The sequence below is a fragment of the Syngnathoides biaculeatus genome, chromosome 3 (assembly GCF_019802595.1).
Source record: "Syngnathoides biaculeatus isolate LvHL_M chromosome 3, ASM1980259v1, whole genome shotgun sequence".
Taxonomy (NCBI): domain Eukaryota; kingdom Metazoa; phylum Chordata; class Actinopteri; order Syngnathiformes; family Syngnathidae; genus Syngnathoides; species Syngnathoides biaculeatus.
The window spans coordinates 16,785,959-16,813,480 of NC_084642.1; the positions used below are offsets into that span (position 1 = coordinate 16,785,959).

A 27,522-nucleotide genomic window follows, 5' to 3' on the forward strand; every position below is an offset into this window, starting at 1 on the left:
ATGTACAGTTTCATTCCAGCATGCCATCGCCAACTAGAGGACATGAAAAAGGTGTGCTTAAACTTTCATTCCAACATGATAGGTGTACCCTGAAAGATTTTGTGAAATATTATTGTCTTTCAATACAACTGACGTGGTTCACCTGGCATTTCACGTTTTCTTTAAAGACTCACACCTATCTTAAAAATTCTGCCTGGGTATTCAAACACATGAGCAAAATTGTGTTTTCTCTTTCATGAAATAAAAGTAGGTCAGTGAATTTTAAAGAGTAAGTGAGTAAAAAAAAAAAAAAAACATGTTCAAATAAAGTGCTCAACTTCAGAATAATTATTTGAAAAAACCTATACAGAAACTGCATCCTTTTGATCATATGAGTAGACACAAAATCGTCCATTGTGAAAATGGGTTATATATAGGTAGAAGGGTTTTCCAGAATTTTGAAGTCATTTTTGAGGGTGCGTATCATACATGGGTGTGAATAATACCCAAGACATTTCGGTTCTTATAGCTTGCCTTATTAATTTGTATTATTAATTATTATTAATTTATGCCGTGCAGCCCATTTCCTGTAGATTCCAAATATTCAAGTTTCATATACATATATAATATAAAATGTAAACGTGGACACAGCCAAACGTGTGGAGAAACCGTTATACAAAATGACAAATTGTTGATAATGACGATGTTTTTGCATGTGGTACTGTAAGATGACCTTTAATACTCAAAGGGAAAAGTAAGACTTCAGCACTTTAATTATCTGATAGAGCTGACCCGTGCATCTGTAGATGCTGCTGTTTTGTTTAGCAACAGTAAATGAGCTGTGGTGATTCCCATTGGCTCATTTTCATTTTGGATGGGAAAAAAAGCGAGTTCACTACAGGGAGAGGTGATTATTGTTACGCATTACGTTTAATAAAAAAAACACAGCATGGTCAGTTATTTGAGAAAATTGGGATTTAAGTGTTTTCTTCACTGTTCTCAATTTCTATTGCAGCTGGTTCAAATGATTGAAAGAAGTTAATAAAATCTATTAGTTCAAGCGAATATGACACATAACAATGCTGTGAAAGTTGTAACATTAGTGTTTGACAACTTGAAAAAAATGACCAAATTCTGTGATTAAGGGACAAATAAACCTGACTTGACTTGAATTTGTAGCTGCAACAGTACCAAATGTATTCATAAGCAATATGTTGCTTTGTGAACAAGCATCAAACCATTTGATATTCACCAGGTAGACTCTTTGCTCTCAGAAATTGGTAAAAGTCGAAGCACTCGTGTATGGGTCAAAGTTCAAGGTCACAAAACTCATGCATGAAAAACCTGAATTTTCCCACAATTTCTGTCAGATCACTTTGGACATGAAAAAAAAACTCGGCTGTTGAGGGCTGAGTGAAAATTGAACAAAGGAGTTTCTCTGACACCTCATAATAATAAAAAGAATAAACAAATTGCAACTTCTTCTTCTTTTCCTTTCGACTTGTCCCGTTAGGGGTCACCACAGCGCGTCCTCTTTTCCCATCTTAGCCCATCTCCTGCATTTTCCTCTCTAACCCCAACTGCCCTCATGTCCTCCCTCACAACATCCATCAACCTTTTCTTTGGTCTTAATCTCACTCTTTTGGCTGGCAGCTCCATCCTCAGCACCCTTCTACCAATATACTCACTTTCTTGCCTCTGGACATGTCCAAACCATCAAAGTCTGGTCTTTCTAACCTTGTCTCCAAAACATCCAACTTTGGCTGTCCCTCTAATGAGCTCATTTCTAATCATATCCAACCCGGTCACTCCAAACGAGAACCCCAACATCTTCATTTCTGCCACCTCCAGTTCTGCTTCCTGTTATATCTTCAGTGCCAACGTCTCTAATCCGTACATCCTGGCTTCACGACTGTTTTATAAACTTTTCCCTTTATCCTAGCAGAGACTCTTCTGTCACATAAGTCACCAGACACATTACGCCAGCTGTTCCAACCTGCTTGGACTCGTTTCTTCACTTCCTTACCACACTCACCATTGCTCTGGATTGTTGACCCCAAGAATTTGAAGTCGTCCACCATTGCTATCACTTCTCCCTGGAGCTTCACTCTTCCCCCACCGCCCCTCTCATTCACGCATTTTACTTCAGCTAATCTTCATCCCTCTGGTTTCCAGAGCATGCCTCCATCTTTCTAATGGTTCCTCCACCTGCTCCCTGCTTTCAGTGCATATCACAATATCATCTGCGAACATCATGGTCCAAGGGGATTCCAGTCTAACCTCATCTGTCAGCCTATCCATTACCACTGCAAACAGGAAGGGGCTCAGAGCTGATACTTGATGCAGTCCCACCTCCTTCTTAAATTCTTCTGTCACACCTACGGCACACCTCACCATGGTTCTGCTGTCATCATACATGTCCTGTACTATTTGAACTATTTCTCCGCCACACCAGACCTACGCATGCAGTACCACAGTTCCTCTCTCGGTACTCTGTCATAGGCTTTCTCTAGAAATGTAGCTCCTTCTGACCTTCTCTGTACTTTTCCACGAGCATCCTTATGACAAATAATGCATCTGTGGTAAACAAACCCTTTAAAGTCATCCCACAAACTAAAGGCAACCATGATGGCTTTCAGAATCAATGACTATCATATGATGATGTGATGAACGTAGAATAGACATCAGCATGAAAATACTTGATGTTCTCAATGTATGGTCAGTTCACATGCATGGCCTGTCGCACACTATTTAGTTATACATAGGACAGCCTTTCAGTTACAAAATGGCGACACTGGTTTCCCTTTCCAGTTCAGCTGGCTCGTTTTGATTAGGACAAGACTGGGAGGCATCAGAAGGGCCTCTCATCTGGACATTCCCTAATGAGCAGCGAGCACCTTGTGATAAAGCATTGCGCCTTCATCAATCACAGCTCTCCTTGTTTGCGTGCTCCATGCTGCCATCCTCACTCGCTGTCCCGATCAATTAAAACAAAGTGCTTAGCAATCCATCATCCTTCATGCTGGCTCTATTTTTTTTTGTTCTTTGTGTTTGTGTATGCATGTTGCTGTACATGTGCATGTTGCAGCACACGCTCGGGTTTTAAATCACCCCCACCCCCCACCCACCCTTTTTTTTTTTTTTTTTTTTACAAGCAGGGGCTTGAGGGTGAATCAAGAGCAGAACCAATCTCATTCCTTTGTGTTACATTAATGATCTTTAACAAGAACCAATCTCGGCAACAAGAATGAGGGACTTAAGTCCTGTTCCTGCTCCTGCACAGGTGGATTTGAATAGATTACAGCCAGGATGGGAGGTAGAGCAATCACCTTGCCGTGGTGACACGAGGAGTTTGGGGTTGCAAACTGGAGATTTGCATGGCATTACCCCGACAGGTCTCTCTGCTTTATTCTTCGGTGGCACGGGGCACATCGACAATGAGAGTAAAGCTGAGATATTGTTGGACTGCAATGACTCAAACGGGCTGTGGCAGCAGATAATGAAGGAGGAGGTTGTCCTACTTTGAAATGACACAGTTAACGGGCAAAAAGTTTAAGAAGGCGTATTATAATCACATTAAAGGAGACATTTAGTAATACAATTCCAAGGTGTTGTCATATCATGTCTTCAACATGCTTTGGCTGAACTAGACAAAGGACAAAGAATTACAACGTCTGTAAAATCTACGTGTAACACCCTGCTCAAAATCATTTGGTTTTGGGAGGGGGTTCTGTCTCATGTTAATGAGCCACTGCTCACCCCGCACACACCGTACATGTACAGTAAGAAAAAGTGGCTGTAATGATAACCTCACTTTAAGAAAAAGAGCATTGTGAAATTATTCCCAATGAGTAAGATGCCCTGCTTTTATTGAACTTTGTACATGCTAATTCTTTGTGGAGACAGCTTGAGGACACAAATAACATAACAGTTGATGTCAGACATTAAAACAACGGGCATAAAAAGCACATTTCACAGTGTTAACAGTACACTCCTCTTGCGTGTGTGTTTATGGGTGGGTTCATGTGATTGTGTGTGTCCATCCTTTAGACAGTGGCGTCTAGATAGTCATCACCTTTTGTTCATTAAAAGTGCTAAATTAATAAAATATTGGCAAGTACGTGCTATCCTACTGCAAATAATGTTTGAAGAAAAGCTGGCTCCCTCTGAGCTTTGTGTTTTGGCGAGTAAAAGTTTCAGGTTTCAAATAGCGGCTCAGGCCCTTTTTGTCACGTTTGTACATTCTGATACTCTGCTTTCCTGCTACATTCCAATAAGATGCATCGAGTATTCAGTGAGTTAGATTCTAAATTGTCCACAGATCGGAATGAAACAAGCTCTTGGCCACAAATATCCCCTGTGCCAGACTTTGGACACCACCAGCTTTAAGGCCTTGATGAGCCACGAATTGCTATTTGGTTAAATTTACTTCAACTTAACTTAGAAGCAGTCATTTCCTATTTAGAAAAGGATTTTGCAAATGAAAAATATATCAAGGCAGTGATGCGACAGGAAAACGTGGGGGGGGGGGTACCTCATGATTTATTCAATTGCCACAGAGTGAATGGAACACTTTTAACGTTACAAAATGCCATTTCAGCAGTGACAGGAAATTGGACATCCTGCAACATCGTGCAGCTAATTTTTTTTTCTTCTTCACCGCATTTAAAGGAAGATTACGCACTTAATAAAAGGAAAACAAACAATAGTGCTGAGGGCAGAACATCAGTAGAAAGGAAATGCGGTTGGCGGGGAGCGCCGTGTTATTTGTGTTTTTGTCATCCACTCTTGAGTAAAGCTGCCTGATGCTTGATTCGCACCCTGGCACACTTTCCCGGGCCCTCCTACGTGATGGCGTTACAATGATGTGATTTGAAAGCGCCTCCTTTTGCGTCGTCTCCAACGTAAGCGCAACACTGGCAGCCTCGTTCTGAACACGCAAGCAAATAAACACGCACAAGTATGAAATCAACAAGCGGAGAAGTCAACAGCAGCGCTTTATTAAATTAGTGAGTTGATTTCCACCCCAGAGTTCCAGTAAACATCATTTAAATCCATTACAGGCAATATGAAAGGATATTGCACATATTATGAAAACACCGCCGTGATTATTACATTATAACTATAATTTAAAACAAATGAAAATAAATCAACTCATGACCAACTTGTGACCACATCTTATCAATACTATACTTTGAAACAGAACATTTTCCTACATATTAAACAATGGAATTCCACTAAATCTCTTCCGGGTTCCAACATCCTAGAAGTATTTTTAACTCAACAGGCGGCTTGCAGATTCAAGTTACCTTTTGACATTTGAGACAATCAAACAAGTGTAAAAAAATAGATTAATCACATTTACCATGGAAGCCAGTCTTCAAAGTGAGTTTGTAGTTAAAGAAAATGACTTTGGTGTGATCGGATTCTGAAAATGATCTTTTGAAAGCTGTCGTGCAAGTTCCCTTTGGTCAGAGATGTGAGGGGGGGGGGTGAACAGAGGCTATCTTCAAAATCTTTCAAGCTGTTTGAAAACTGCAAATTTCACCATCAACTTTAATGAGAAAAAAATTATTTAAATTTTGCACATGATTCTTTCAATTTCGTTTTTCTGGTAATTTGACAATAAAACATAACTCTAAAACTAAAACACTAACCTCAATGACAAATAATGACAAAGGGATGTGTAAGGGCAATTATAAATTGTAACAAATAATAACAATAACAATAATAAATTGTAACAGTATGTTTCTATATTCTTATTTTTCCTCTTTTTTTTAACCATTGCATATACGGTAATTTTCGACCAATAAGCCTTAACTTTTTTCACGTTTTTAACCCTGCGGTTTATGCGGTGATGCGGCTAATTTGTGCATTTTTTTCTAACGGCCGCAAGGGGGCACTTGAGCGGTAAGCGGTAAGAGTGAGACCGGTGGAATATATGTGCAGAGGAAGTGACTTTTACCGGTCCGGCCCTGTTAGCACTGCGCTAGCGTGTTACTGCCGTGTCTCAGTGATTTTTACCAGTATGTTTTTTTTTTTAACTGGCCCTGTTAGCGCGGCGGAGCTAGCGTTAAACTCTCTGTGTAGCATCTATCTTTGTAAATATCTTGTGTTTTAATGTGGGTTTCAACGTGGCACTTGTGGCTTTTACACAACTGCGGCCTAGGTATGTACCAAATGGTATTTTTTTTTACAAATCTACTGGGTGAGGCTTATAACCAGGTGCACTCTGTAGGCCAGGAATTATGGTACTTATCTTTGGTGGCATTTTAATATTAACTTTGTTCCAACCAAAACGTTTTCAAGGTTATATACACATTTAAGGTGACTTTACAGCGTTACATTACTGTATTTCTCAAGAATTGTAAAATATTTGTAAATAGTGAATTAATAGTTAAATTAGTCATTTATCAATAACAGTAAATAAAAAATTTAACAGCATAAAATGGGAGCAACAAGAAAAATATGTCACAGCTCCATACACGCCCTCCTCTTTGATTGGGTTGACATGAGCTAATCTCCAACGGGAACCCACTGGCCTCGGGCAGTTCTTCCACAGGACGCCCCCAGCCTGTTTCGGAGTCATACGTGGTTATGAAAAAAAGTGATTGAAATCCGTCAATCGGGAAAAGGTTACAAAGCTATTTCAAAGGCTTTGGGGCTCCAGCGAACCATTGTCAGAGCCATTATCTACAAATGGAGAAAATTGGGAATAGTGGCAAACCATCCCAGGAGTGGACGACCCGCTAAAATTACTCCAAGAGTGTGACAACGACTGCACAGCTTTCACCATATAATCTCAAAAATATGAGGAAAAACAGTGTTGCTTGAACGTTCTTTTTTTTTTTTTTTAAAAAGGCTTTTTTCACCACGAAATGACAGGAATGACGGTGAAAGGACATAGATAACGTTGCATTGCTAGCAGCTCTGGCTGACTATATCAACAAAGTGTGTTAGGATTTTCCTCGAGTACGCCGGCTTCCACTCACAATACAACAGCAATCACCTTTAAAAAAAACTGTCTTGTCAAGTACAATATATACGACAGTATATATCATTTCCAACTGCGGACATTTGAAAACATTGCAATCAACAACAGTGATGAAAGGTTGACACGTTCTATATTTATGGGAGAGAACTGAACAGATGAAATGCTTGAAGTCATCATTCCTTCCTTACAGCAAAGATGTACTACGAGGTCTCATTCGCAAGCCCTTAAAAGGCCCTGAGTGGATTTTGATCAGGTATGGAGCAGTTAGCAGCGCTCTTCTGTGGGATTAAGAGGCTTTCGAACGGCCGCGGCCATTAAAATCCACACCGGTCCTGCAGCGCCTTGCGAGTATATTTATCATTAGGATTAACAAACCCTGCCCGTGAAACGCTCGCGGCCCTGGAGTGCCGTTACCGCCGCCCTGGCTCGCCATTATTGTATTTGGCTGAGTGGTTGATGATAGGAGTGATTCAGCCAAGTCCCTGACGTGGCAGCAGGGGAGCGCCCCCCCTGAGAAGGCTTCTCGGAACGTTGGCATGCACCTGCTCCTCTGTGGCCTGACCCAAAAGAACTTTGCAAGGCAGTACAGGGCATAATGCAATTTACCTTTCACCGAGCTACATCCCGCAAACACAGGTTGACCAGTCACTAGAATAGAATAGAGTTTGAAGAATTTCATGGGATTGAATAAAATGTTAGTGATTTTATGATTTTATATTCTCAATATTGTCGCTTTTTAAATATGGTTCCCACATTTAAAGCAAGTTAAACTAACCCTTTAATGCAGTGAACACTGGCGCTTAGTCCATAGTTCTGGAGTTAAAAACAGCTGAAAGTCTCCTAACCCCCCCAATAAGCACTTTTTATTTTAGGTTTATTTTCTGATGATTTGCATCTGTTCTTGACCTGCCCACATTTCAATTGGAACTCTCCTTGAGCTGTGACATAAGCGCAAGAAGCAGGTCTGATTTGTGTATTCTACTGAACGTACGCGGTTGGCTCACAATCAAGCCTGGGGCACAATTGATGCTTATATTCAAAGTCATTTTTTTCTGTAGACAATAATGAGTGAAATAGTGAGGTTAAATAAATGACTATAGGCTTGTTTTGGTGAAATCAGTTGCTGCAATGGCTCCTTGTAGATATCAGGCACCTCATGTAAATTATTTCATTCCATGTACAGTATATATATGATTTTTTTTTTTTTTCTTGGGTTGATTTCATTACTCACCTTTAAAAAAACATTTTTGGAAGTTGACATAACACAGGTGTTTGCCTTTATGAAGTTTTTGTTTGATTGGTGGCGTACGTCACTGCGGACCTTGCTGGGCACGGCTCGCCGTCAACATGAACAACAGCTGCTAGCATGCCAGCTGTTCGTAGCATTTTATGAGGTTTTCTGCTGTTGTTAGCTCAACATGCGAACATTGTTTTACTAACATGAGCCACCGTTACTTCTTCGATAACGAGGGGAACTATGCTTGTACAGGCCTGTTTATTTTTGCTTTTGAATGATTGTTTTACTTAGAGAATCAGCCAGCTTTACAGAAAAAAAGCTTTGATGTCCTGTTTCATCAGATGATGCAGTGGTGAGGAAAATATTCCTTCATTTTGGTTTAAAAAAAAATCTAAAATAACTTGGTCCTCGGGAACTAACTTTGTGTGGAGTTCTGAAGCCTATCCCAGCTGTCAATGGGCAGGAGGCAGTGTACACCCTGAAATGGTATCCAGCCAATCACAGGGAACATTGCGACAAACAGCCACACTCACAATCACACCTATGGACAATTTAGTGTGTCCAATTAATGTTGCATGTGGGAGGAAACCGGAGGGGCCGGAGAAAACCGACGAGAACACACAAACTCCACACAGGCGGGTCAGGGATTGAACCCGGGACCTCAGAACTGTGAGGCCAACGCTTTTACCAGCTGATCCAATGTGCCGCCTTTAATGAACATACAATAAGATAATATTTTTCAGTCCCACAATGGGTATAATTGCAGCAAGAAAAAAAACGAGAAAAAATTGTGGAATGGGAATGACACACTGGACTACAAATGCAAATATCCTTTAAAGACCGAAGCCCAGAACTTTTCTTCTGAGGGATATCAGAAATATTGTAGCTGTGTGACTCTGTATATACTGTAAAGCGTCATGGCCTGAAAGTGGTTGAATATTTAGATTTGGAAGTAGTCATGAATTATAAATGATATTGGATTAAGCACGGGGCCTTGACCAACTGGTTAGCACGTATGCCTCACACTTCTGGAGACCCAAGTTCAAATCCAGCCTCTGTGGAGTTTGCATGTTCAAAACATGCATGCTAGGTTAACTGAGACTCTAAATTGGTTCTAGGTGAGGGGTTGTTTATGTCTCCTGTGATTGGGTGGCAACCAGTTCAGGGTGTACCCCACACCTCGCCCAGAGATAGCTGCATAAGATCCATCACAACTCCACAGAAATGGATGGATGGATGTTTCATTTAAGCTTGTTGCCAATGTTCATAGTTGGCACGACATTAGATTGGAGTGCGACTGGAGATTTACGTGCATGTCAGACGTTTTTGAGTTTATTTTGCTCCATTGAAATTGAAATGTAAATACTTATAATTAATTCCTGCATTCCATCTGACGATGCAAGTTACTGAATTTACATTCAATCCTGCTGCGCCATAACAAAATGAATGCCCCTGCGCCGCCACGAGTACTTCTCAAAGAGTCACCCCTGTCTCATTGTAGTGAAATGCGACGTGCTTCGCAATCCAGTGTCATTCTGGGGTTTTAGTTACTACCCATTTCCTGCTTTCCACCTTGCAGATCTTCCACATGACCTACGACCTGGCCAGCGCCATGGTAAGGATCGTCAACCTTATCGGCATGATGCTGCTCCTTTGCCACTGGGATGGCTGCCTGCAGTTCTTGGTGCCGATGCTGCAGGACTTCCCTGCTGATTGCTGGGTGTCCAAAAATAAAATGGTGGTAAGTATCTTTCCTGCCTCGGGGTGGAGGTGGGGGGATTGGGGAGGACAACCCCCCCCACGTTTTCTGCTCGATCCAATCAGACGATACTCTGACTTATCTTGTCCATCCACCTCTGTAATTAGTCTACAAAACCCCTTTAGCATCCTGGGAGACATTGTCTTTCATATCTGCCATCTTAAAGCCCAAATTAAATTGATTTGTCAGGTACAGTAAATGTGGCTGCATCTAATCACTTTAGCGTCTGTGCAGTGCTATATATAACATTTTCCTCTTATTATTATTATTATTACTACCATATTTTCCGCACTATAAGACGCACTGCATTATAAGGCGCACCTTCAATGAATGGCCCATTTTAAGACTTTTTTCATATATAAGATGCACCGGATTATAAAATGCACTGCATTATAAGGTGCATAGAATAGACGCTAGAGTAGAGGCTCGGTTACGTCATGCATCCATTAGATATTGATCCATATATAAGGCGCACCGTCGGCTTTTCACAAAATTAAAGGCTTTAAGGTGCACCTTATAGTGCGGAAAATACGGTATTATTGTTATCCATCCATCTATTTACCATAGAAAACACTCTGATTCAAGTCAAGTCATAAGTCTCGAGGTCTCCACCTTTGCTGTTTATTAGTTTTGGAGTCTGAATCGCTAAAACCTTTCCTCTTTATTCCCACACAATTTCTGGGAATATTGCATTCCCTACTCACGACTCTTATCATTATTATTATTATTATTATGAGAATTTGTGTCCTTCACAAACCGCGGGAGGCATTTGATGGTAATGGAGACGATGCTCATCTAGGGAATACGGGCATCAACATGTTCCTTCTTAAGTGTTCATTTTACCGCATTGTCACAGCAGACCTCACAATAGGATCCAACATGGTTCCTCTCCTCACAAAAGCGCCGAGTATGTCACAACCCTTGTGTGACCAAATCAGCTGTGTAGCCGGTGGCCTCATTGTTACCTTAGCTTGTGACAGTGTGACCGCTGTAATTTATAGGCTGCTTTTGCGAGGCCTCGAGAATGATCAGCGAGGCACACCCCCTCCCCTTCAGTGGTACATCCCAATAAATCAAACGTACATTTAACCTCTATGGAATGTCGCTGAGGAGAGTGCTTACTAAACTGATGGCTTGTCAATTCACGTGCGGAGGTCGACGTCGATAGGGCTCCGCTGGTGCCATTGTGTGCCTTGTCTTACTCATCGCTGGGAAATCTAAAGAAAAAAAAAAGGTGACCGTGTGTGCTGGAATGAAGGCGAAGCAGATTGAATAGGCTTATTGGTTTCGACCCAGCGGGCGCTCACTTGAAAGTGATTGCATTTGGCTAAAATTGTGTTAAAAGCAGGCTTTGTGCAAAATTGCTGAGAAATATTTTCATTACCTCAACCAAGGCAGTCATGTTTTCATGTTTCCAGGGGTTTGGCGACAGAATTTGATCGCTCAACAGATATTTGAATCACTTTATTTTCATTTTTTTTTACCATTTATTTGTTTCTTATGTTGTTTTCCAACATTGCCTCTGCGTCTCCATACACTTTCTGAGCATATTGCACTTTTCTTGTGGTAGTCATCATTATTTTGAGAGTAAAATGTTTTTTTTTGTTTTTTCTAAATTTTGACCTCAATCCTTCATCCTCAAATGAAGTATTACGTTGTTTGAGAATTCCAGTACATCCATCCATCTATTTTGTGGGTGAGCTGGAGCCTGACTGGACTTGTTATCAGCCAGTCACAGAGCACATACAAACAGATTCTGTTACGGTTCAAATAACTTAAATAATATCGCGCAGACATGGATGATCTTAAAGATTATTAATCCTCTTGCAGGAAGGAACAATAACCATCCAGCAAAAGCAATTTATTCAAATACAGTAACGCCTCGGTTGTTTAAAAACACCATTTTTGAACAAATCGGTTTTCAAATGAAAATTTCGAGATTTCTTTTTTTGCTTCTGTTTTTGAACGAAAATCAGTACTTGAACGCCGCCGACAAAACCCCAAAATAACATATTTTGCGCAGCCAGACCAGCTGACCCACGACGCGTTTTGTCATTGTTTTTTCGAACGCCCCTCCAAAAAACCCAGAAATAACATCGCGCACGGTGTAACCTTTTTCATCCCAACCATGACGCATTTTGTTATTGTCTATTCAAACGCCCCCCAAAGAAACCCGGAAATAGCATCGCGTGCGAAGCATCCAGTTGACCCACCCACGACACATTTTTTTAATTGTCAATTCGAATGCACCCCGAAAAAAAAAACTGGAAATGACATAATGCGCGTGATGTAAACAGTGCACTTTAGTTATTCTGTGTAATCCAGCCTCTGTACCCAGACGTGTCCCGGTACTGACTGTTGTTTTTCTTCTTATCAAGGACTACCGTATTAACCACCAATCATGGCTACAAAGAAGGAAAGTTTCTTATTTAAAGTTATTCTGCACTTTCGTTAATAAAAAAGAAAAATTTTACAAGGCTCGGGGCGAGTCGCTAAAGATACAGCAATGCACTACCAGCCTACCGTACGCTACTACTAAAGCATACATTTTAAGCAAAAACAAATGTATTTCTTACATTGTTTTCTTATATAAAGTATTTAAACTCTACATGTATTTCTACTATGCGGTTTATTATCAGCAAATGCTTTAAAAATGATTAAAAAAAAAATTTTTAGGCTTGGAACGCATTATTTCTTTTTCCATTCATTGTATTGGGAAACATCGATTCTGTTTTTGAACAAATCCCTTCTCGAACCGTTTTCTGGAAAAGATTGTGGTCGATAACTGAGGCAACACTTTAATACTTTTCTGAGGCCCTCCATTATGTCCCAACCAACTACTGCACCGGTATATTCTTCACTAAACATGGACTGTGTTCAAGTTCATTGATTATCCACAAGTGGGTCAGGACTCAAAACTAAAAATCCAAAAATCAATGGCTAAATCATTCCTAATTTCTGTAAAAACGCGTCAAGACTTGGCGACAATAGGAAAATGGGTCACTACAGTTGAGGCCCAACGCTCTAGTCTATTGGATAACTATTGTTTTCTATTTTTGCAGTAAGATGGTCTTATATAAGTCATTATCCTCTGATTTAATGAAACAAACTATGCCCCAACCCCCCAAAACCACCACAAACATACTCGACAGTCTCATCAGTTATCAGTCAGTATTAGTCATTATTGAGTCACACACAGTATGACAATTAAAGTTACATAAGTATGTACATAATTTCAATACGGTATATGATTGTCTAACTTTTCCATCTTATTCACAATCTCACCTCAAAATAATTTAGTGCTTCCAATTAGCTTAATATGTATGTTTTTGTGGAGTGGGTGGATGATGGTGTGGGCCACCTGGAGGAAATTCACGCAAGCACAGGGTGAATATGCAAGTAATTCCAATTCAGAACCTCAGAACTGTGAGACAGATGTAGTACACGGTCATGCTAGCGCAAGAAAATATTCATTTATTTATTTTTTTTTTTAAAGGTGTGGCTTAAGTTAATATCCAACTGATTGTAGCCAAAAACGCATAGATTTTGCGTCTGTCAAAGAGATGGGCCTTGGCTGAGGTCGGCCCTCTGTGACTGCCCTTGTTAGCATTTGACGCTGTCAAAAGTGGCTGAAGGGAATGGCACTCCGCAGACATTATGGCAAGAGCCCACTCCGAGCAGAATATACGGCTCGCAGTCAGCTGCGCGTGCCAGAACAGATGTCACATGAGTAGTTACATCGCTCAAGGTATGATGTATTTGGTCCATCATGCCTCGGTGCCTCGCTGACATGCTGAGCGCTCGCTTCCTCCGTACGCCTCCGCCTTCCATCAAGAGAAACGACAGATGTTGGAACCGCTGTCCCCTGAGATGTTCACGGTTTAGCTAATTCTATTCTGTGATATACTTACCTGTCTGTTCGGACATTTGACTTCCTCCCACATTGCAAAAAATCATGGATGTGTGGGTCACTAAAAACTCTAAATTGGTTTGAAAGTGTTGTATGTCTGCGATTAACCGGGGACCAGTCCAGGGTATCACACACCTCTAAGCCTCCAGTTGACCTTTTAATGAGTAAAAGAACAAGTAAATGGGTTGATCATACCCATATTATGTTCATGATATCTGCACTGTATTACAGCAGTAGGTTTTTCGAACACTTCCAGTATTTTTTAACCTCATTTGGCAACATGAGAGAGACAAAATGGTAGACATCCGCTTTCATTCGGATGTCCCTGAGCAGGGTAACAAAAAAGACGCACTCTAAATCCTGCGAGATGGAAACATGAAGCCTCTCATCCGGCCTCTCTTTGTTTTGTTTCACGCACTAAATGCTGTCTAATTAATTACATTAACTAGAAGAATGGTTCTCAGAGTGATATAACAATAACAAATAAATCTTCCGCTTCATCCATTCCAGTCTACAGCAGTTCCCCGATTACCTGGGGTTTTACATCAACTGACGGTGACTTCAGCCCTGAGTAAGTAAAGTCGAAAAATGATGGCACTTCTTCACGTTTTGATGTGTCTTCATAAAATATCTGACTGATCAAAATTCCTCAAGGGTGAAGAAGGACAGCACATGTCATCATTTCTTAACAGCGCTGCTACCCCGAACCTTCAGACTTACTCAATAGTCAGAAGGAAATTTGGACCATTCAAATTTACAAAATATGAAAATAGATCAACTATATTCCTCGTATGTCTTATGTGACTGACTGATTCACCACGGAAACATCTATCTTTAAGTCGTTAGCAAGTAAATGGTTTCAAAATCACTCCTGTCCTTTGGATCGCTGTTCTATTGCATCAACCATTGCCTCTTAAGTTTATGTCAAGTTCTCCTGTAAAATGGCTTGATAAACATTGGTATGAGTTTTTTCCACTGATGATAACAATGCATCCAGTCCCTATTGTAGCAAAGCAGCCTCAAACCATAATGCCGTCCACCGTACTTCATAATTTGGACGAGGTTCTGGTAGTGGTGTCCTGTACCTTTCCCACCATAATTTGCCCTGTAGAAATCTGAAACATCCACATACTCTTTTCAAAACTTTAAATCTTTTGCAATGCTTTTTTTTTTTAGGACAGCAGTGGCATCATCTGCGGGATCCTCCAATGACAAGTATTCTTTAATCTTTTACTTGTCATAGATTTGTCAAGAGAGATGTTAGCATATGCCAGAGATTTCCGAAAGTCTTAAACTGGATTTTTCGTCATCTCACCGAGCCTTATGTGCCATACTTTTGCAGTCATTTTCACAGGTCGACCACTCCTCGGGAGAGTGGAAACAGTGATAAACTTCCACAGTTGGTAGTCAATCCGTTTTACCATCAGACACATTTAGAGATAACTTTGTGACCCTATCCAGTTTCATGCAAGTTAACATGTTCTAATTGCAGGGCATCTGAGAGCTCTTTCAAGTGAGATATGGTTCACATTGGGCAATCCTTCTCCAGAATAGAAAAATCAAGGCTGGCGTGAGTTTTTATAGGGAGGGGAAGCTTTAACTAACACATTGATTGGACTCCTAGTTGGCTGACTCCTGACACTGATTAGCTCTTTAAGAAGACATTAGTACAAGGCAAAACAAGACATTAGTCTATTTCCAAACTACCCCCCGGAGGCCATTTGTGGACTTTGTTCATTTGTCCATCCTTCTGCATCTCCTATACAAAAAATAACATTTGACATGCCCCGCAATGCTTGTTAAACAATGAGTGTGATAGTTGAATAAAAAGGTGAGGGAGGGGTTTGTGAAACCCGCATCCTATGGGTGGGGAGAGGCGATGTTGTTGTTTGGGACTCCGACTACTACTAATGTACTAGTTTTATATACTGAAGAACGTTTTTGATATATGCAAAGACAAAATAAAATACTTATATTTAAATGGGGCGGCATGGAGGTTCAGCTGGTAAAGCTTTGGCCTCACAGTTCTGAGGTCCTGGGTTCAATCCCGAACTCGCCTGTGTGGAGTTTGCATGTTGTCCCCGTGCCTGCATGGGTTTCCTCCGGGCACTCCGGTTTCCTCCCACATTCCAAAAACATGCAACATTAATTGGACACTCTAAATTGCCCCTGGGTGTGATCATGAGTGCGAATAGTTGTTTGTTGCTATGTGCCCTGTGTTTGGATGGCTACCAGTTGAGGGTGTACCCTACCTGCTGCCCGTTGACAGCTGGGCTAAGCTCCAGCACACCTGTGACCCTTGTGAGGATAAGCGGTGAAGAAAATGTATGGATTGATAATTAAATGGAAGTCTTCAAATTTATCCTTATAACACTGGTGACAAAAAGTAACCCATTTTTAGAAAAAAAAGTCATGGTCTGATTTTTTTTTAACAGGAAGGGCATCCGGCATAAAAATTGTGCCAAAAAATATATGCGTTCATCTGAGATAACACGCTGTGGCGACCCCGAAAGGGACAGGCCGAAAGAAACTGTACATTAAAAATGGTCAATTTATGACAGATTGCTCTTGTCTGGTTTCTGAGCGTATGAATGTTGACCTTTGTCTGCAGGGGGGTTTCTAAACCAGTGAGATACAGGACTGTCGCCCAAACAAAAATCTTCAAATATCTTAAATTATTAAATGACTTCCCTTATTATCCAAACAGGTTTGATGTGAATATATTGCTTGATTGATTCATTTTAGTTTTCTTTATACATTCAACCCGAATAATCTCAAAGTCATGTCAAGTTTTTTTTTGTATTTGTAGCCCTTATTCACAGAGTCTCAAAGGGCTTCGCAGGCGCGTAGATGACAGAGACCGACGACATCCCCTGTCCTAAACGTCCCCCTTGAGAAGGGTGCACAGATGGAGGCATACCGCTTTCGGCATGACTACACTGCAATGGATGTCGTCTGGGCAACATATATAGTTGTACAATGCTGTACCAAGTTAATTATGGCTGCAGAAGAGTCCGGACATATATCTGCCTGAGGAAAGTGGTTCTGCCTCAGAGCTGGCCCAGTCAGTCGGAGTAGAACCCTCTAGAGCAACCCCTTTGAGGAAAATGGTCATCATACGATCTTGTCCCAGTTGGTCAGTGTAGAAACTATATAGCAACATCCTCAGATTCAGTCATTCTTATCTAGCGCTCTCCCTCTCTGCTTTGGTAATATTCTGAATGTGTATTAGAAAGAAGAAAATTGAGTCAAATACTGTGCAACACTGAGATTTTATTATTATTTTTTTTTTTTAGGTCATGGTACTTTTGCCAAACCTTTGAGTGGTGTCCTTAAACAAGGGCATGTGTCTAGCAGGGCCAATATTCAACAACCCAGTTTTATCAGGGTTAAGAAGCAAACAGTTACAGGATATCCCTCAACTCCATATTACGGTATTCGTGTAGATTACTGTACTGAATTGTAAATGACGTGGAGTTTTGTTAGTAGAACAGTGAAAACTAATCTCAAATTTGCATACGATATCACCAAACATTAGCATATAAATATAGAAAAAAAGAGGGCCAATTTTACCGATTCCTGCGGGACTCCAGAAGTGACAGTATAATAATCAGAGGTCACATTACCATTGATTACACGGTGCTTCCTCCCTGAGAGATAAGAGCTAAACCAAGAAAGTGCTGAGCCTTTAATACCAACACACGGTTCAAAGAAACCTGATGGTATGTTGTGATCAATGGTATCAAAGGTAGTTCTGAAGTCGATAATAATAATAATAATAGACTCTACTGTTGTTAAATTTGCCTTTTCCTCCTTCTCCTTTTGTGTATGTGTCCCTTGGAAGAAAAGGTTTGGGCATCCCTGGTCTCAGGGTTTCCACCCTGTACTGTAAATGTTTACATAGTGCCTCCAAGAAAAACAACAAAACAAAGCTAGTGCCCCTGTGACCCAACAGAATAAGTATGTTAACGTGGGTTTATCGCTACTACTTTTCCTTCCTGCCACATTACAAAAACAGGCAGCATGTGTTCACCGAGGATACTATATTGTTCATAAATACGAATGTTCATATTTTTGGGGCCAGTGACGGGTGTACACCACCTTTTGGGCAAAGTCAGCTGTGTTTAAACACAACCTAAAAGGGGACAGTTGCTATAGAAAAGGAATGGTGGATAGGTTATCATCACATTTTTCCCCTTGTCATCAATGGAATCTTTATGTGGTGGCGGTGACAAACAAAACAACAACAAATAACAAAATCAAAACACACATGGCGTTAAACCTTTTGATTTCCACTGAGGTGCTGTCTCATCAGCTTTGCTAATATCTCTTTTTTTTATTTGAACTGTGAATTGAACCACTTTTGAAGCATTTCACTTTGAACTTTGAGTTAATAATTTAACGATACGGTCGATAAAACTTTGCTAGTTTTTGCCACCATGTAACTTTATTTAGTGTGTTCATCTGAAACTGATGCTAATCTGTGCATGCAACAAAACAGCAACTCTGCTTAGCTTTTGCCTCTGACTATGGACTTAGTGCTTTCATGTAAAATGTTCTTGTTTTTTTGTGTCGCTTTTGAAAAGCTGACGCTAATCTGTGCATCAAACGGCAAGGCAGCACTGCATAGCTTTCGCTTTGACATGAAAATGGTTCCAGACAGTCCGACCGTCGCAAGGCAGATCTTTGCATGAACAAAAATTTCACACTTTGACAGCTGGTCAGGCACTCCAGAGACTCCAACTATGTGGATACGAGCAATTAAAAAGTGACACTGCCATACTATGTCCCCTTTACAACACCATTTTTTAGCCTCTTTTATGGTAGCTGCCCCCATTACTGGTCCAGGTCATCGCTTCCTACCTTTCCAAGAGTGGTGCTACTAAAATTGCTATCGCTCTCTTTTTTCCCCACACTGTGGAAATAAGTTTGAAAGCAATTTAGACATGTCAACCCCCAGGAGAGACTTCTATTGATTGGTCATGAACTACCACAAGGATCTAAGGAGGGGGTGAAGAAGAAAAGAAGGGTGGGGGCCCTTTATCTACAAATGGGAAAAACGGGTGAGAAATTGCATCTTTCCTAAATGGTTGACCTACTTTTCCACCACGCAAGCCAGCCTCTCCTGTGAGTGTCACGCAACATCCGCCAGTGCATTGGGCCTCAATTTTCGGGCCCAGAATGTCTGCTCGGCGTGTTTGCATACTGAGATGTTGTGCCCTGCCAACCGCTTCAAGTGGACATCTGCCATTTCTTTGCGTCTTTTAAGGAGGCGAGCTAACATTTGAATGTGCTGCCGACTGGATTAGCAAGATGTCAGATTTCATCTTCTGTTTTGTTTCGCCCTCCTGCAGAACGACACGTGGGGACAGCAGTACTCCTACGCGCTGTTTAAAGCCATGAGCCACATGCTGTGCATCGGCTACGGCATGTACCCACCGGTGGGCATGACCGACGTATGGCTGACCATCCTCAGTATGATTGTGGGCGCCACGTGCTACGCCATGTTTGTGGGCCACGCCACTGCTCTCATCCAGTCGCTGGACTCGTCACGGCGGCAATACCAGGAGAAGGTGAGTCTGTGTAGGGGTGTCGATTACTCACAAATCTTCACAGTTTACAGTTTGTGGAGTGCCCCATATCTACCTAGTCCATGAAATTGTACAGGGTATGAAGTGGGATCGAGGAATTTTTTTAAAGTCCACTTGTGTGCTGAGGCAATCATGTCAAGTACCATTGGGACAATCAGGATGTAAAGCTACATTTACACTATGGCCACATTTGCTGTTTGCCCGGCGTGGGATTTTACTATTTATTTTACAGATACTGTGATGGGTAGTGGGGGGGGGGGCTCAGTCTTGAGGCCGCTAAGACACAGTAAGGTTTCGGCCCGCCGTTTACCACGGATGCCAGTACACATCCCTCGCAGCGCGTCCAGTTCTGACGGCGCCGTTCACATTTCTTATGTTCTGTTAAACCTTTTAACCGATGAGATGTGGACGCCAAGCAGCTTTGAACCACATTTGTGGCTCCGAAAGACTCAAACAATGCTCCCTCTCTGTGTCAGGCTCCAGAGTAAGTGTCAGTGCAGGAAGATGAGGAGTTTGTAGATTGATAGAGGTCGGGGGGCACATATTGTAGCGTAAAAAGGTTTTATATATATATATTGTTTTTTTAATTAGCACAACAACTAATTGACTAATCCACCCCTTTTACTATGTGATACAAAAGCGTTATTTACATACACACTGCACTGTGTGCTCTGTTTCTCTCTCTCTCTTTCTCACACACACACACACACACACACGCACACATTTCTTATTAAGCATAATAAACAGGGATACCGCAGTGGACAATTTAAGTTAATTAAGCACAGATTGGCTTGAGAAGAGTTGTAGGCAACCAGTTTGCGATGCCGGCGAATATTCAGGCATCCCATCTCACAACAGACCATGTCGCAAGTTTTGATAAGCCTTAATATGAACTAGAATCTTTAGTTGCGTCCCTGTTTGACGATAGACGAATCGGTTTCACATCAGACTGTGGGCAATTGTTTTGCCTAAAAATGTTAACGGGCATCAATGGCAATCATGGCTTGTCACATTTACCCCGCCTGCCCCCGCGTTCTCATCTTCTTCTTTTTCTTCTTTTCCTTTCGACTTGTCCCGTCAGGGGTCGCCACAGCGTCTCATCTTTTTCCATCTAAGCCTATCTCATGCATCTTCTTCTCTAACACGTACTCTCCTCATGTCCTCCCTCACAACATCCATCAACCTTTTCTTTGGTCTTCCTCTCGCTCTTTTGGCTGGCAGCTCCATCCTCAGCACCCTTCTACCAACATAGTCACTCTCTCGCCTCTGAACATGTCCAAACCATCAAAGTCTGCTCTCTCTAACCTTGTTTCCAAAACATCCAACTTTGGCTGTCCCTCTAATGAGCTCATTTCTAATCTTATTCAACCTGCTCACTCCGACCGAGAACCTCAGCATCTTCATTTCTGCTACCTCCAGTTCTGCTTCCTGTTGTTTCTTCAGTGCCATCATCTGTAATCCATACATCATGGCTGGCCTCCTCCACTGTTTTATAGACTTTTCCCTTCATCCTAGAGGAGACTCTTCTGTCACATTGAACACCAGACACCTTCCGTCAACTGTTCCACCGCGCTTGGACCCGTTTCTTCACTTCCTTACCACACTCACCATAGCTCTGGATTTTTTAACCTAAATATTTTAAGTCATCCACCCTTGCTATCTCTTCTCCCTGGAGCCTCACTCTTCCCCCTCCACTCCTCTCATTCACACACATATATTCTGTTTTACTTTGGCTAGTATTCATTCCTCTGCTTTGCAGTGAGTGCCTCCATCTTTCTAATTGTTCCTCTGCATGCTTCCTGCTTTCACTGCATATCACAATATCATCTGCGAACATCATGGTCCAAGGGGATTCCAGTCTAACCTCATCTGTCAGCCTATCCATTACCACTGCAAACAGGAAGGGGCTCAGAGCTCATCGCTGATGCAGTCCCAACTCCACCTTAAATTCTTCTGTCACACCTATGGCACACCTCACCATTGTTCTACTGCCATCATACATGTCCTGTACTATTCTAACATATTTCCCCGCATTCTCATCACCATCCAGTTTTGTCCACAGTGGACTAAAACGGGGCTGTGTATCACGAGAAAGATACTCTGCTAAGCAGCCGTGATCTTTCCATGTGGGCGAGCTCATGCAGCAAGGAAGCCCAGCATTCCCACTTCAGGGGGGATGGGGGTGATGGGGGGAAGCCCCGACAGCTGGCTCATTGAGGCTGCCTTCCACAGGCGCCCGGCGTGGGCGATAATGAGCCAAGTTACCGGCCTGCCACATTTCTCAGCGTCTGTGGCGTGCGGGAGACAAGAGGGGGAGGGTGACCTCCGTCGGATGTTGCGCTTGGGAGTCAGCGCTTAAATTCAAAGAGGGTGGATGAGAGGGAGTGCAAGAGCTTAGATGATGTAATGGGACTTTGAGGTAGCTCCGAGTGGATGTGTTAAATGCTTCACCTCCACGCCCAGGCTGAGTAACGCCAAACTCCAAGGTATTGTTTCGATCAGAGGTAGTGAGTTATCATTTTGAGGAGGTATCCATAGAATTTTAGTATTAATTGTGATAGAAACACAGAAAAATAAATACTCTAAATTAAACAACTTTAATATGAATTGTATTGTCAATTTACACCATCCTCTGTAAACCCAAAAGTTTACAGTCTTTTGATAGTTACCGATCTATCCATTGAGAAGAAAGTGGCTCCAAAATTGACACTGATACCATTATACAGTCAAGTGTTGCTATTCATGGGTCTTAGAGAAGAACGTCTGCCAATAATAGCGAAAGTCCGTGAGTAAATTAAAGGTTCAGTGGACACAAAAAGTCGATAAACCCATGTTCAAATGCTATGTTTCTGTTATACAAAAACAACAAACAAAAAAACCCTGAGGTATCTAAATGAGTATTGCAAATGAATTCTTAGTATTGTTCATAAACAGCTCTCATCCTACAGATTCTATCAAACTCCCAAAGATGCATTTTTAATTTTGGGGGGATTCACCCTCTCCATAGTGATCTTCAGGAATCCCCTTCCTCCTCACTTGAAAACATCCTTGCACTCTGATAGGCTGCAAACAGGTTATATCTGCACTACGCAATTAAAATTTAACTCAGGGTCTTTTCCTGTTTATCTTTTTCACACGCATCAATGATAATGCGCTTTCCGCCATCCACTACAATGGAGTCTTTGCTAGTATCGCTGGAATACGAAAGAATTTTGTATTTGAAAAAAGGTATGAATTAAAATTATTTATACTTCATTACAATGGAATCCATGCATTTACCATTACCAAATCATTAATAAGAAAATTATAATGACAAAATCATCATCACATCATGCCTCATACTTCCGAGGACCGGGTTTCAAATCCCAGCCCTGCCTGTGTGGAGTTTAAATGGTCTCCATGTGCCTGCGTGGGTTTCCTCCGGGCACTCCGGTTTCTTCCCACATCCCAAAAACATGCAACATTAATTGGACACTCTAAATTGCCCCTAGGTGTGATTGTGAGTGCGACTGTCTATGTGCCCTGCGATTGGCTCTCAATAAGTTCTGGGTGTACACTGCCTCCTGCCCAGCTGGGATTAGCTCCAGCACTCTTGGGGCCGTTGTGAGGATAAGCAGCTCAGAAAATGGATGGATGGATATGTTGTCCCTATTCACCCACTCTACTACCTAAGCAATGAGTGTTTGATGGATGGGTACTAGACATGTAATAGCCACCTATTTTAGCATTTGCTATTAAAATCCCTCTTTATTTTTTTTTCTTGCAACTATCAAATATGTTTTCCATCTTAACCTGCATAGTATAATGAGATCCAATACAAGAGCTGTATGAATAGTAATTTCTTCACAAGATGCTCAGTCCTGATTGTCACTGTGACAGCGCTATCAATTCAACATTTATTCTGATTATAGTTTGGAATACAGTACAACTTCACTTCTCATACTGAGAGTGCATTTTTACATTTGTGTGCATAGGATTTGTCTGCGTTTATTTTATTGCATCTTATCAGATAGTGATGAAGTTATTGACTCCCTGTTGGCTTTGGGTTTGCAGTAATGAAGATTAACGATCGATGTTTTATGCCAAGATGTTGAAATCATTTGTGAAGTGAAAGGATTTTTGCGTGTTTTATGTCCCGCGGTGGATGAGAGGTTCCAGTGGCCGGTAATTGGAAGATCGCAGGGTCGATACTGAAGCCCCCAGTCGGTGCCGTTGCTGCGTCATCACTGCGAATTTCCTTACGGTGGGAATGCGAGGGATTATCTTTTCATTTTGATGACTTGCTGACTCAGAGCATTCTTCGTTCATGTTGCAGACGTTCTATTTCATTTATATATTCTGATGGCCTCTTGTTTGCCTTCATGTGTCAAAAAGATCCAAAACTATCTTGGTGGTGTGTTAAAAAATATATTTGGCTCATCCTAAATTTCACATTAACAGTTGAAGCTTGAAGTTATTGTTACTGTTCAAAAACACTTTTTGTCACATTTTAAAAGTGAAATAAGATTAAACCTCTCCTGTTTCACCTCAGTCAGGATCACCAATATTATTTGATTTTGTTAAATGCCACAAAATTGAGATCGAAAATTATTTTCTTTGAGGTCAAAAGTTGACGTACACAAAAAGTACCAAACTTTCCGCGCTATAAGGTGCACCACATTATAAGGGGCACCTTCAATGACTGGTCCATTTTAAAACTTTTTTTTCATAGAAAAGGCGCACCGAATTATAAGACACATAGAAAAGACGCTACAGTAGAGGTTGGGGTTACGTGTCGCATCCATTCGATGGGCTGCGCTAAAGGCTCAATATTCGTCCATATATACGGTGCACCTGATTATAAGGCGCACTGTCAGCTTTTGAGAAAATTAAAGGCTCTTAAGTGCACCTTATTGTGTGGAAAATACGGTACTATGTCTTTAAAGAACACGGGCAAGCCCACACGATGAGGTCATGGCTTTGGAAGCTCCTGTATTTTCATTGAAAACATGAGTTAATTGACGCCTCCGTACAGGGCACTTAACCACGCCTCCTGAAGTAACGTCACGCCACGTGTGCTGACGTAAGACAAACAATTCGTAAAAATGGCAAATACAATACAATACATTCTTAACTGAGACAGACGCCATGCTTCTGATTTCATTCAAATCAACAATATGTTATAGATTCTAAATACAATACATTCTTAACTGAGAGAGACGCCATGCTTCTGATTTCATTCAATCATTCACATGTAGCAATGCTATGCTAGCGAAGAACGTCTCATTCATTTATACGAGACGTGTATTAAAAATCAAATATAGGGCATATCTTCGTGCAAACACAGTCTGGTTAAGCTTCGGCCGCCAGCCAGCAAGAAAGCGACACATTTGTGCAGTCTGATCATCGCTAAATATCGCTCAACAAAGAATAAGTGTGTCAATCGATCACACATAGCGGTGTTATGCTAGCGAAGAACGTCTCATTCATTTATACGAGACGTGTATTAAAAATCAAATTTAGGGCATACCTTCGTGCAAACACAGTCTGGTTAAGCTTCGGCCGCGAGCCAGCAAGAAATCAATATGTTTGTGCAGTCCGATCATCGCTAAATATCGCTCAACAAAGAATAAGTGTGTCAATCGTTCACACGCAGCAGTGTTATGCGAGCGAAGAACTTCAAATTCATTTATATGAGACATGTATTGAAAATCAAATACAGGGCATACCTTCGTGCAAACATCTGTTCCGGTTGATATTAGATGGATTTAGTTGATGATGCGGTCTTCCACAAAGTTTGATTCATCGAAGGCATTTTTCGTACTGGGTCTTCGGTTTTGGAAAGGGTACAAATCGAACTCCACCAACTAGCCTTTCAGGATACCTGTCGTCACTATTACAAAGTCCGTGACTACACTTCTTAACCTTATTTTTTGTTAAATAACCCAAATATGCGATAAAACGCAAACAAAACCTATACTGGACCATGCAATGTTGTCTGAGAAAATGGCGGGAGCAAAAACGGGCTTTGGTTTATGCAGATCTCTGGCCTCTGATTGGTCAGTGACGCGGATTGCGCAATATCCACGGAGGGGTCAATTGATGGCACACCTGGAGATTTTTTTAAGGCCACACCTCAAACATTCTCCTTCTTTGTTTGAAATCATGGGAAAATCAAAAGAAATCAGCCTGGAAATCAGAGAAGGAGTCGTGGAGCTCCACAAGTTCACCTAAAAAGCCTAAAAAAATTTGTTTCGTCAGTTCTCCAAGTTTATTGAATGTTGAAAAGAAAAGGTGATCCAACACAGTGAGTGATAAACATAACATTGTACCAGCTTTTTTTTTTTTTTTTTGGAACGTGTTGTAAACATTTTTTAGTTAAATGTTATTTACTAAAAAAATAATAAAGTTGATTATTTTGAACATTTGATATCTTGTCTTTGTTGCATAGTTAAATAAATATACAGTAGGTTGAGCCTGATTTGCAAGTCATTGTGTTGTGTTTTTATTTATGTTGAACACAACGTCCCAACTTCATTGGAGTTGGGTTGTTAAGTTTCACCTTCTCGAGTCTAGGACACTTGAACAAAAACAAAATGTCTAAGAAGGAACCTCACTGCGTTCACATGAGAAAGAGCAGGAGATGGGGCGAAAGACGCTTTGCTCTCAAAGATGGTGAAAATTATCATCAGAAAGCGACGGTATAATCTTTTCTGAATAGAATTCTATTACAATATGGCACCGGGAGATAAATGCCCGCGCCGTCAGAAGAGAGCAAGCCGGCTTAAATGGGCTCTTAAATAGGAATCAGGCAGCCTGTTAACTGTTCCACAAAGTAAGAGAGCCCAGCAATCACACGAAACACTACGAAAAGGGCGGGGGCGGGGGCTGAAGTGTGGCCCCCACTGTGGTGAAAAATAGCTTTATTAGGTTCATTTTTTTTACGCAGCTCAAAATACACGCCGCTTGCCAATCCTGAACTGTGTGTACTTTGTAAATAGACAGCAAAATAGACAAAACCAGCCTGTACAATAGAATAAAGTAAAACTACTCACCTCTGAAAGGACATAACTGAGAAGTAACAGAAAGATGTTTGAAGAGATATACGGTACGGTCACCTATGGGTGTTTTATGGGTATTGGAGGAGTTAGTCAGTGTTGGAACAAATGTATTTATTTCCATTCGTCAGTGCAATAGGTCACGCCTTAGCATTTTTTTCATACAAGCATCACCACTTCTGCCACATCATCAACCGTAATGTGCCAGATTGACATTGACCTACGTATGTATACAAGCTAACCCCAGTAACTAGCAATTACCCTTGTTGTGAGACCTCTGTCTTGTGCTCTGCTTGGACAATTATTTTTGGGAGGTGTAGCTTGGCAAATGGACTGAATTGTATCGGTCATGTTGAGAACGAAGATCCCAAAAAGAGAATTCCATGTGTGCAGATTGGTGGTACCTTATTGCTGCACACATGACGGCGCATCCAGGGTGCGCCTGCCGTTCTGACTCGCCGATAAACTGCTGCTGATCTTAATCTATGTAAAAAGGGAACATGGGATCGGGATGAGGTGGCCGCTCGGCTTGTGGAGGCGCTTGCAGAGAGTGGAGAAAATTTGCCTCCTGTATGTGTTGTTTACTCGTGGACGGGCTGTCATATTTGAACGTTTAACATTAGAGCTTTCACGTGGGATGTGGTGAGCTAGTGTTGGATGGTGCTGGATTTAACTAGCTGTCCAAGAACGTCTCCATCCATTGAGTGGCGTGTTGAGGCATGTCCATCCCAAGGGGCTTCACGAGAAATTGGACACGCTTGCCCCTCCCATTTAAATCTCTAATTAACACTTTGCAATTAAACGTGCCTCTTTGGGGGATAGATAATAGGAGACCTCAAGCTGAGCATTTGTGGCTCAACAGGCTCTTGAACACGGTGGTGATGGGTTGTTTTTTTGTATGGAGCCTGCTCTGGTCTTTCATATAGCCCACCAAGCATTTACATGATCAAGAGTAATACTTGTTGCAATACTTAAGTTACTAAATACGCTTTCTTGCCTATTGTAGAGGGTTTGT

At 41.4% G+C, this 27,522-nt stretch overlaps 1 protein-coding gene across 1 annotated transcript in view; it reads left to right on the plus strand.

The window, feature by feature from the left end:
- The window catches only part of hcn4 (hyperpolarization activated cyclic nucleotide-gated potassium channel 4), a 118,223-nt gene that overhangs the window by 56,896 nt on the left and 33,805 nt on the right, over nt 1-27,522 (plus strand). Inside the window, exons 3-4 of the mRNA XM_061815179.1 lie at nt 9,790-9,951; nt 19,234-19,452. Coding sequence (XP_061671163.1) covers nt 9,790-9,951; nt 19,234-19,452 — 381 coding nt within the window. The remainder of the gene's footprint in view (nt 1-9,789; nt 9,952-19,233; nt 19,453-27,522) is intronic.